General features: G+C 37.6%; 1 protein-coding gene across 1 annotated transcript; it reads left to right on the top strand.

Annotated features, from left to right (window-relative positions):
- The first annotated feature begins 785 nt into the window (after positions 1-785).
- Positions 786-8,393, top strand: gatd3 (glutamine amidotransferase class 1 domain containing 3). The gene is made up of 7 exons (XM_066641135.1): positions 786-1,245; positions 2,108-2,160; positions 2,369-2,482; positions 2,584-2,703; positions 4,682-4,774; positions 7,151-7,307; positions 7,832-8,393. Exons 1-7 carry the CDS (start codon positions 1,135-1,137, stop codon positions 7,958-7,960), a joined length of 777 nt encoding a protein of 258 aa, XP_066497232.1. The 5' UTR covers positions 786-1,134; the 3' UTR covers positions 7,961-8,393.
- The last annotated feature ends 4,155 nt before the right edge of the window (positions 8,394-12,548 follow it).

Here is a 12,548-nt window from a genome sequence, read left to right as displayed (position 1 = left end):
GAGCAATTTTCACTTAACTGATTTTTTTATTTTTATTTCTCAAGGTTTTTGTAGATTTCACATCAAATAATACTGCATTAGATCAACAAATATAAACTAAAAAGCTTAAATAATTCTTTATTGTGTGTATTCTAAATAAACAAGTATTATTTCATTATATTTTTGAAAGATTATAATAATAATTTTTATCAGCAGCTGAGAAAACTGCCAAAGTACCAAAATATTTTTTATTTGTTGAGACTGTTGCCTGAACTAAACTCCTGAAAGTCTGTGCCTTCTGTGACTCTCAGAGCTTTGTCAGTCAACACAGTTCACACTATCACCCATCCCCCCGTTTTAGCACCTAGTAGTGGCTTTATGTACATAACAAAAGGTGGCCTAATGGGTTGCAAATTACCCCAGCACTGCCATTTGGCGGCCTCTGGTAGAAAAAGGGGGTATATGAAAATCCTGGTAGTTCTAGTGTTAAGATGTCTTTCAACAAAACCAGAATTTGAGTGATCATGAAATTTTGTGGGGGTTTTATTAGCGTGTTTTGCAGCTATATTTGATTCAAGAAAACATAAGAGGACCCATCAGAAGAAGCCTGTTTTCTTGTGAATGTTTCATTATTTTTTTAATTTTATTTATTTGTTTATTTATTTACATTTTTATTTTAACTAACAAGGAGTGTACCTCATACCATAACCTTTTCAGTTTCAAAGAAGTGTATAAAATTAGATCCAAATGGACATTTTACTACGACTCTATACCACCATGGGTCGCTGTTGTAATTTACAGACTTTAACACACAGAGGAAGACTTCACCGTAATATACTGCAGTGAGAGGAGTTTCGCATTAAATACACTTACGACGATACAGAAATGCGTCTGTTTTCTCTGGTTTACGGTAAAATCTATTTTAAGACATAAATTGTCGTTCACGTTTAAGCTGAAGTTTAAACAGTCGCAGTCTCACATTTGAACGAATGTTAAAGAATTTGACATTAATTCCAAGCAGCTGTGTGTTTATCACCTTAAATCCACCTAAATCTATTATACCCTCCGCTGACCTTGGTTAATTCTGCTCTTGCACTTGAGCTAGAGATTTTCCAAGACTGGCCAAAGTTTGCGCCATTTTTTCTCCAGTGAACGATGTTAACTCTGCGGTCGCTCTTCAATAAACGATGTTCTTTCGTGGTGAAGACTCAAATCTCCAGTTTGATCCACACAAGTGTCAAATATAGCAGCGCCAAAGTGGCCGTGGTGAGTTACTTATCGCTAATCCTGCCATGCTCCAGCTGGTGACAGAACCAAACAACATTTTTAAAAGCTGGATGCAAATCCACTTTCTGTCTGCAGGGCTGTACACGCATTAGACCGCTTCCGTGGAAAGTGAATTTAGGTCTTAAACGAACAGAACATTCAATTCACCGAAATGCCAAACTGCCTGCCTGTCTGTCTGTTTGTGTACGTGTCTTTCAGTATGCTTGCATGACTGTCTGTCTGCCTGTCTGCTTATGTACTTGCCTGTGTTTCCGTCTGTATATCTTATTCTGTGACTGTCTGTCTTTGTTTGCTTGTGCACCTGCCTGTCTGTGTATTTATCTTCTTCTGTGACTGTCTATCTGCCTATTAGCCTGTCTGACTGACTGTCTGCTTCTGCACCTGTTTGCCAGCTTCTGCACCTACCTACCTCTCTCTGTTTGCCTCTCTGTCTTGTTGTGGGACAGTCTGTCTGCCTGTTTGCTTTTTTAACTCTGTCTGCTTATCTTTCACTATGTCTGCTTTTCTTTCTCCTATGACTATTAATCTGCCAGTCCGTTTTCTAGTCTGTCTGAGTGTCTGTCATTCTATAAGTCTGTCTGTCGGCCTGTCTGTGTGTCAAAGTGACACGCACATCCCTGTCTGTCTGACTGTATTGTCTGTCTCCCCTTCTGTGTCTTTGCCTGTCTGAGTGTGTTCATTATAACAAACTATTCATGTCAAACTCTTAAGAGGTTTCAGGTTTCTACTACTTTGGATTCAGTTTTAAGGTTCCTACTGGGGTTTACAACAATGTGCTTGAATTAATTACATCTGGCCATTGTACATTTATCATCTAATTTAAGTATTTCTTTGTGATTAGGTGCTGTCCGGGTGTGGAGTGTATGATGGAACAGAGATTCATGAGGCATCTGCGTGAGTTACTTTCTCTTTTTTTTTTCTCTGCACCACTGCATTTACACCCCCTTAGCAGGAATTCATCCTCATTTCTTTGCCTTAAAAACATGACAATGGTCAAACATATATTTTTTCAGTTATTTTGTTACAATTTTTTGATGTATACCAATAAAATGCTATTAGGTATTTAAAGTTGAAATGTATGTCTATGTGTGTGTGAGTTTAGAATCCTGGTGCATCTGAGCCGAGGAGGTGCAGAGGTCCAGATGTTTGCTCCTGATGTGTCTCAGATGCATGTGATTGATCATAGCAAAGGGCAGCCTGCAGAGAAAGAAACGAGGTGTGTGTTAGGAAGGATATTTTACAGCACTTTACAGTTCCATTAATTTCTCTATTTATTTGTTATAATAAGTGTGTGTGTTTTGGGGTGGGTGAGTACAGAAACGTGTTGGCAGAGTCAGCTCGCATTGCCAGGGGAAACATCACAGACCTGGCCAAGCTGAATGCAACTAATCATGATGCAGTGATCTTTCCTGGAGGCTTCGGGGCCGCCAAAAACCTGTAAGGACTTCCACCTTTCTCTTACACTTCTCACACAGCCTTTGTCACTAGTCTCTGTCACTATTCTCCACCAAGTATCTCCTCCACTAGTCTACACCATAGCTGTGTCCAAAACTGTGCTCTATTCACTATATAGTGCACTATTTGGGGGTTCTGCCATTTTGTAGTAGTGTCCGAAAACATAGTAGAAAATTTTCAGTGTACTCAAACAATCCCACAATGCACTGCAAAAAGGTACAACCCATGAACATTAGCAGATATCAGATTACCCATACCCACTGCACTGTTTGGTGAAACCCACATGAGGTAGCGTTTGAAATCATTCACTAACCTCCTGAATTCTCTTCCCTATAATAGTGCACTATATAGTGAATAATATAGTGAATAGGGTGCCATTTGGTACGCAGCGCGTGTTCCTTCAGCACTAGTCTCCTAATTTTTATAACCATATGAACGTAACAGAAGAGCGTGTATGAAGAATTTCATCCCAGTATGAATGGTGGATAGCATTCTAGAACCGTGTCAATGGAAGAGAACTACGAACAATCTAAGTGAAGAGAACAATCTAGAACTGTGTTACCCAGGGAGTAAGGTGTAGAACTGTGCAGAGAAGAGAATGTTATATACTGAATGGAACACACCTCTAGAACAGAGTGACCAGAAGAAACATTCTACAGTACAATTTGAACAAAGTAGAACTGAGTGCTGGAGAACATTACAACAATCAAAACAACAAACAAGTAGAGGAAATTCTGCACAGAGGGTAAAAGGGATAATGCTCTAGAGCAGTGAGTGTAGAATAATGTCCTAGAAAAGTGAATAGAGGACAGTGTCAATAGAGGTGAATGTTTAAGATAAGATATCTTATTATGTGCAATGACAATAAAGATATCTCATCTTAAACATTCTACTCTTCAAATGTTAGTAGTAATGAACCTTTTGGAAAAGCTCAGCAATCTCACACATGTATGAAACAAGATCACTCTTGTGATGTTGGAGGATATTTACATGATATTTAGCTGATAATACATGAGATGAGAGTGAGTGCTATAACATGAGATATTGGCACTAGTCTACAGCGAAGTTTAGTACACCAGTGTCAGGATCTCACGTTATAGCAGAAACCTCGAGTGTATTATTGCGATTATACCACAGTTTGTTAGCACCTTTTATTATTAGATTTTAATATAGAGAAGACGTGAAAATTTGTTTGTTTATCAACATTTCACAAGGAAAAATAGTTCCATTCTGTCACACATTTTTTGTTCTTTTCAACGAACTCTGTATTTTTAACTTGTGATGTTAAACCCGTCTAAAGGACAGAAGCAGAGATAAATGCAATAAATCAATAAAATGTTATGGTTTAACCATTGTTTACAGCAGATTGAAATTGTAGTAGTATCATATATTAACAATGTCAAGTTCTCTGTTTAAGTTAAAAGTGAGTATTTTAGAGTATCACTCCAAAGCCATGCTGCAGGCCTGGCGAACGAGTGCAGCGGAGAAAATTGACACGCCTGAACTTGAGTTAAACACAATCACAGAAACCAGACGTAGCAATTTACTGTTTATATATATATATATATTTACAATATTCTTTTGTTTATAAATCCACTGTGACATAACTCTCTTTACTCTGTTCAAAATAAGGTGCAGGAATGGAAAATGAACCTGTTTCCAGTTGGGTGAAAAAATCCAGACAGAGCTCTGTCTTGTAATTGCTGGCCTCGTTGCTAGGTTACATGTATTTTGCGGAGTGATACCTGCCTGAAGAGGTTTGGTCAGAGTGCCATTATCATGTAATATTGGCACTCCTGGAACGTCTCTCAGCCAATCACATTGCAGGGTCGGAACTAACTGTGGTATTATGTGTTATAATGCTTTGACCTTTACTGAAGGTTACATTAAATGCTATAAGTAGTGTTCAATAAATCTTAATTAATTCTCTTGTGTTACCTCTTAACCCATGTGCTTCCAGGTCCACGTTTGCTGTTGATGGAAAGGACTGTAATGTTAATAAGGAGGTGGAGCGTGTCTTAAAAGACTTCCATAAAGCTGGAAAACCTATTGGGTGAGTCCAATGTCTGTTAGGACGTTAAACTCCAGTACATTTCGGGGCTACTTAAGCAAAAATACACAAGAGGGAATGAGATATTGGCCAGTACACCAATGCAAATATCTCACATTATAGCACGTACCTTGAGTGTATTTCTGAGATTATACCACAATTCATTATCACTGTTTATTATTAGGTTTTAAGATAAAGAAGACAAAATATAATTTGTTTATCCACCTTCTGCCAGATTAAATAGTTCCATTCCATCGCACATTCCAGCGAACATCGACTCAATTTGTACAGAGTCACAGAAACCACACAGGCATAGAATTTCCCCATTGGTTGAAAAAGTCCAGGCATCCCAGTGCTCCCTTGTGAGTGCTGGTATCATTGCCAGGTTTTGTGTATTTTACAGGGTGATACCAAAAGCACTTCAATCAGTCAATCACATTACAATGTAAGAACCCATTGTGGTATTATACATCATCAGTCATGTTTTAATGTCATTAATAATGATGATTTCTGCATCATCAGTGTTCTTTGTAGGGATCTCCATCTGGTCTCCTCAGTTCTGTATACCTAATTATGGAAGGGCTTACAAGACTAGAGTGTGTTCCTGATAACCTGAAATCCCTTTTAAACCAATGTTGAACTGGTTTGGTTCTAGTTCATACACCTAATTCTAAAAGGTTCAGCAGATTTCCACCAACATAAATAGTTTATTTAGCTGAACCCAAAAGGTTTGTTCCCAGCTGGAACCAAACTGTGCTGACTTCCATTGGCGTTTCAAGCAAATGAAGCTTAGGAAAGAGTACAGAGACTAAGGAGTTGTGCAGTGGACCCGTTTTCTTCTTTATGATTTGAAAACAAAACATTGCAAGGAAATACAAAGGAAAATGCTCCCTAACTGTTTTTTTCTGGGGCTGTGCTCAGTGAGTTTTTGTGCATTCTCTTTTACTTTTCCCGAATGTTCTGGTTCACACTGTCAACAGGATGGCTCTGGAACCATACAGCATAATACTCATTTTGAACTTAAACTCAGCATCATGTAAATGTGTATCACTCTGATCTGAACTCTGTAAACAGTGGATCAACCACAAATGCATCCTGCCTCTATCTGTTTATCATTGACTCTGACGCTGTTATGGTTAAAACAGACAAAAGTGCAGCATTGGTTCCCATCAAAACTGGTGCAAACCTGGGCCGGTTTGCTGGAAAGCATCAAGGTTCAGATATCCTGAACAGAACCAGTTCAAGACCAGAGTTCAAAAAGTCAAAAACTGACTAGAATGTAATGGAACCATTTTACCTTGCATTATTTTATTTTTATGCTGAGATATGGGTAAAATCTGAATGGCATCTGAACTGCTGCTGCTGAACAACAGAGTGTCAGTCTTTGTTTTGTATATGGAGACAGTGGAGCACACCTAGTCACAAATCCAAATATAACTTTGTCTGGATTGGAGCATTTCAGCTCTCAACCAGATGAAAAGGAAGACCCAATCACTTTAATATGCCAAACCTGTGTCATGAAGGTCACTGTGAAACTGGGAAATGCAGATTTGAGATCTAATTTAGCTATCAGCTATCAAAGCTGCCTCCACCAACACAGAGTCATGGAGCAGCCTCAAAAGGAACAGTTCATGCCAGTTCCAGGTGACAGTTAGGGGTGTAGTACTATAATCAGGATAAATTAAGTAATTTGGGGAGTAATATAAATATTGCAGTGTTAAGCTCCGTTAACACACTGTATGGTAAATTCTTTCACTTACTTTCTGTCTTTCTCTTAGCACTTTATTTTTTTTTCCTCATGCCTCATGTAATCCACACTTTTCTTTCTTATAAAATTGTTGAAGCTGAATATGGAGGTGTTTTATTGTCTGAAATGTGAGCTGCTAGCTTCATTTTTTCTCAATTAAAGCTTGTGTCCAAGTTTGATGTTACCATTTACTCAGCAAATTAAGAGATTCTAATTTAAATAACATAAAAATCTACTCTGACATGTGATAATAAAGTGAAAAGGACTGTTTCCTCTAATCAGATTTTCATGTATACCACTCCACGCATTTATTTATCTCCACTCCAAAAATGAATAAATAAATAAACAAAATTTTAACTTGCGAATATCATGATTAATCATAGAATGCCATTATGATTAACTGGATTGAATTTAAAAGACTTTAAACATGTTAATAAAAAGTGATAAAAGAACAGTGGTATTATTACAATTGTTGTCTCTCACTTCACACTATTCAAACTGATTGTGGTTCTCTTGCAAATGATTGAGAACATGATGAAATCCTCATGGAATATCTGTGCAAAATCTACATTGTGCTGCAACTGATTTGTCTCCATCTTTGACAAAGATGTGATGTTTGGTGTGGTTGCCAGGTTGTGCTGTATCTCCCCAGTGTTGGCGGCAAAGGTGCTGCCAGGTGTGGAGGTGACAGTGGGGCATGAGGAAGAGGAGGGAGGAAAATGGCCATATGCTGGTACTGCTCAGGCCATCACTGCCCTCGGAGCCAAGCACAAGGCCAAAGAGGTCAACATATCCTGCTCTGCGCCCATGACTTAATGTTAATTAAATGTTTAATGAAATTGTTTCTTAAATTGGAAACTGGAAAAATAATTTCGGAAAAAAACTTGAAATTTACCCATATATCATTTTAAAATTCATGCTATAGCGATATTTATAAAAAGATTTACTAGGTTAAATCTCAGATGATTTATTTAAAATACACCATTTGTCATTTGTAAGGTTTCATCAAAGACACCTTGTGGCCTGGATGTATGCTTAATTAAGCCTGTCCACATTAGCTGTAGAAAAAGAAGCAACATGTACAATGTTATGATTATGGCATAATCCTCTTTTATTAATATAAATTAATAACTGGTGGGCAGGTAGGGACCACGGATATCATATTGGAAGTTACAGTCGAAGTCATTATACTGCTGATCTAATGGCTTAACAAATCTCTCGTCATTTGAAGTGGAAATACTTTTCAATATATTGTTCAAACACTCTTTTAATCTTTTAAATGTCAAAATTGAGCCTTAACTTTACACCATTACGAGGCCCACATTGATAAGAAGAACAAGGTTGTCACCTCCCCTGCCTTCATGTGTGAAACAAAGCTGCACCACATATTCGATGGGATTGGAGCCATGGTTCGAGATGTTCTGAAGCTCACAGGGAAATGAGTGCCAACGAAATGAAAACAACATCCAATCCACCTGAGAAATATTAGACATGTATAAGACATATTCAACATGAATAAGATTTGTGATCTGGTCTGTGCAACCTGAATTGAAAAATCCAGCATGACACAGACAACATCTGGATGAATTTTCAGCAAATAATCGAGTGATTGAAAAATGTCATTTAAAACATATCTTAGCACCTGCTTTGTGATTGTAACTTAAAGAACAGTTCTAGTGTATGATCCAAGAGTGGAGAAAAATTAGTACATTAAGGTCTGTATAGAGAAGAAAATAAAATCTTTTTTCTTTATATCTTTCACACAATGTGGAACAGCAGAAATGTATTTCCAGACAGCAGTATATGACCCCCTGCTCCCTATGAATTGCACTATGTACGTCATTAAATAAAATTATCTGACCACCAAAAAGTGTTTATAATGTCTAATATTTTGACATTTATATTCAACAATGAGCTACATGACTCTCTAACATTTAAGATTGCTGTTTGTATGCAAAACCCTAGTTTCATGGCTTACGCTGTGCCACTATATAGGGTGTAAGCAGCCAAATTGGGATTTGGCCCAAATGAACAGGCAGTATTAATCAATAGCCTATCTGCGATAAAAGTTTTTGGCTACATTTCGGGTCAGTGGCCACTAGAGGTTGCTCAGCTACCATGCAGACATTGAAAGTATTTTTAAAAACTTGAAGAAAAGTTAAATAAATACAAAGTCTGTGCTAATTTACTTGTGTAATACTGCAGTGAAAAAGATTCAAATAAAAAAAAATTGCACATGTAATTCTATAGAGTAAATCCATGTTTATTCATTCATTATCTGTAAGCGCTTATCTAGTTCAGGGTCGCAGTGGGTCCAGAGCCTACCTGGAATCATTGGTGCACAAGGTGGGAATACACCCTGGAGGGGACGCCAGTCCTTCACAGGGCAAAGTAAATCCATATTTTAGGTGATATTCATTCATTCATTCATTATCTGTAAGCGCTTATCCAGTTCAGGGTCGCAGTGGGTCCAGAGCCTACCTGGAATCATTGGGTGCAAGGTGGGAATACACCCTGGAGGGGGCGCCAATCCTTCACAGGGCAAAGTAAATCCATATTTTAGGTGATATTTTTGACTTAATTAACTGTCCACCTACTCACCTCCAGAGAAGCTCTCTGAGGAAAATGTCAGTTGTCATCTTATATTTGCAAGACATGCGTTATTTAACAAATGGTTTATCTGTGTATCATTCCTTAGTAAAGAAATCTATATATACATTTTTAATTAATACTTTGAGGCCTTTTTTTTTGCTTATTTAAAAAAGAAATTCACCTTTAAATGCACTTGTGTTTCTGCTAGAGCTAGAACACTGTGAAAAGAGATACTTAGATAGACACCCCCCATAAATGGTTTATTCATCCAGATGTGAGTAATGTATGAGGCGACTCACATACTACAGATTTAGGGAAAGTCTGAACCGTATTTCTGCACTATATCAGGGGAAGAAATATTATTTTAAAATGTAAAATAAAGAATTTGAAAAATTAATACATTCATAGATCCCCTCATGTTAAACCTATGTGTGGTGCTGATTAGTGCACATTAAAGCTGAAAACATTTGCAGTAAAGAATTTAAAATCAGTAACATTTACTCCACTGCGAAAAGGAGTTAAATGTGGAGGACGAATCAAAAATATTCTCAAACATTCTCAAAGCTTGGACACAAATAAAATCTCAGTGAACAGCTCCTTGGCACCTGTTTATTGTTTACTACCACTGACCAGTATGATAATCTGTGAGCTCACTGCTTTAGAGGCTCAACAACCACTGCTGTTCGCATCTAATTAATCTGTTGATTCTGTAGCTTTTAAACTTTGTATTTTTCTAGCTGTGTTTAATTTTTAAATATGGCTGATTCCTATGACTAAGACCAATAAGAGTAGGCCTTAAGCCAAGGACACAGTGAATGTGGGGTTCACTGCAATCATATCGAACCATTTCTGTGCTTATGGGAATAAAACCCAGCATTTTTTTTTTGCTTTAAAAAATTTTTGTTTGCTGAATTGTAATCCCAGATTTAGTCACTTGTTCCAACCATAGACTAAGATTTCCCCAATTACACATCTGCGAGGGAAAGCGCTTCCTCCTAGATCAGGGGTCCTCAAACAGGGGCCAGCTCACAGTTTTTGGGGGGGCCTGCAGCCAGAGAAGAAAACATCTAGAAAAAAGACAAACCAAAACCACAATATACCATATATTATTGACAAAGTTGTTTATATTTCAAGACTAAACTCATAATATTTAGAAAATGTAAAGTCAATGTGGAGTACGATATGGCAATTCGTTTGGCTTGTGCCTCTACGTTGAGTTTTACAGTGCATGTGAGTGAGCGCACTCGAAAAGGACAGATATCTCCAAAAGAGCTGGTTTGATGTGGCCCCTAAAACACCATCGTAGCTGGTGGCACTGTCCCTTAATACGAGACATTGATGTGAATCTGTTTTGTTTCCTTACAGCCACAGCCTCTGTCAAGTTGCAGAGAAAAAGTGTGGGTTTGGTACGTGGGATTCGAAGTAGAGAACCAGATCTTAACTGTTTGTATGTAGTACATTGACTAGATGAAGATGGACTGCTGTATTGTAATTTTCATATAAAATAATTGCAAGGGACAATTCAGTAGTCGCTGGATATAGAGACATCTCCATATCGTCTCTACCCAAGTATATGCCCTTGGTCAGACCACCGCAGTATACTGCCGTAGTTAAAGGGGCCGGTCAAATGAAAGAATCTGGCCGATTATGGCCCCTGGGCCGTAGTTTGATGACCCCTGTCCTAGATGTTTAAAAAACCATCAAAGTACAGGTTCCACTGTATATATATATATATATATATATATATATATATATATATATATATATCCTTGCTTCACAGGACAGTCAGAAACAGTAGCTCATCTGTTGCTGCACATTTAGTGTTGGTCTAGTCTGTATTTTTGGTTCGTTGACTATTCTCAGGCCAGCAGTGACACTGAAGGCTGATCCACCTGTACTGGAGCAACACAATCTAACACAGCACCACCATGTCATCTTCACTAAATCGCTGAGAACGCTCCACCTCCCATATCATACCTGCTCTGTGGTGGTCCTATGGGAGTTTTGACCATTGAAGAGCAGGGTGAAATGGGAAGAAGAAAATTTGCAGAACAACAGGTGGACTACAGCCAGTAATTGTAGATCTACAAAGTGCTCCTGTGTGGTCAGTGGAGCTGATGGACAGTGATTGTAGGTACACGCTAATCCATTGATCATTCCGTGTATAATTACTAATACTGCAATGTGTAATATAATATTATCCCACAATTTCATTTGTTTTTCAGTCTTCTATAATTATGATTTATGTTCATTCATGCTTCCTCACTACAACACCCATCATGCCTTACACAAATACACTATACAGCCTAAAGTTTGTAGAAGCCTGCTACAACATGAAATAAATGTCCCTCCTTTACTGCTGTAGCTTTGTTTGTCCTGAAGGTTCTACACTAGATGTTAGAACATTGTTGTAAGTATTTGCATTTAGCCACTTAATTTTGCCACTGACCTGTAGGATATTAAGTATCATCCCAGTCAAAAATGACAAAATTACCATGTTTAGAGGATGTTCACCCATTTGTTTACTTGTTTTTGGCTTGGCTTAGTAAACCTGAACTTAAACCAATTGGATTAAACCATAAAGGGCTATTGAATTTGACTGTTGAAATTGAGTCTGTGCTCAGGTGTTCACTGGAATTTTGGACACTTCTCATTCCATTGATGGAAAATATGGTTGATGATGCTGTATGGAGTTCTTCTACTTGATCTTCAAAAGAAATGTCACTAGTTTAAACAAATGTATTAAATTTGTTTGAGGGATTTTTCACAAAGTCAGAATGTTCACTTAAAAAATAAATGTGTTGTGTCATATCTGTGATTTGATTATTCTATAATTTTCACAGAGGGTGGTAGAAACAATGTAGAACTGATCTAGTGTTAACCTGGATGTTTTCTGTTTGATACTCCTGCAGCATTGCTAATGTCATGCTTTTTCACCTTAGGGTTAAAATATATATAAATTAAAAACAAACATCCTTTCAGAGCATAAGTTGGGTGAGGTATTAGAGAAAGCCCCATGCTTCAGAGATGAGAGGACCTGAGTAAGTGTGTGGCATTGTGGGTGTGTTGGGTGTAACAGGATTAGTTCTATAGCAGCCTCCAGCACCGGTCATCATATGGCACCATGCAAACTGCCACATGGCCCAACGTGGCTTGAGATCCTCCCACCAGTACTCTCATTTCCTGATTACTCATCCATATCTTATTGTAGTTCGCCTCTCTGTATCTCCCCAAGACGGTTTCTATAATTACAGAAAATGATTTTCCAATTAAAAGTAGCAAATATTTTTCCAAATACTTAATTATAATATTCATATTGGTTATTAATAATAATTGTTTTTGTGACAATTTATTTGTATTATTTTAGTAGTTAGTAGTTTGTTTTGCAAAGCAACTGACATTAGATGAAGTAACATATTTCTTTGTATTCCCAGACAG

Source organism: Hoplias malabaricus, chromosome 12 (genome assembly GCF_029633855.1).
Source record: "Hoplias malabaricus isolate fHopMal1 chromosome 12, fHopMal1.hap1, whole genome shotgun sequence".
NCBI lineage: Eukaryota > Metazoa > Chordata > Actinopteri > Characiformes > Erythrinidae > Hoplias > Hoplias malabaricus.
This window is presented reverse-complemented; position numbering and strand designations above follow the sequence as displayed.

Bases quoted from the DNA above. Each gene is read 5' to 3' on its own strand.
- gatd3 (XM_066641135.1), top strand. From the start codon at position 1,135: ATGTTAACTCTGCGGTCGCTCTTCAATAAACGATGTTCTTTCGTGGTG. The intron at 2,704-4,681 runs GTAAGGACTTCC...ATGTGCTTCCAG, and splicing joins TTCGGGGCCGCCAAAAACCT to GTCCACGTTTGCTGTTGATG. The intron at 7,308-7,831 runs ATATCCTGCTCT...TTACACCATTAC, and splicing joins ACAAGGCCAAAGAGGTCAAC to GAGGCCCACATTGATAAGAA.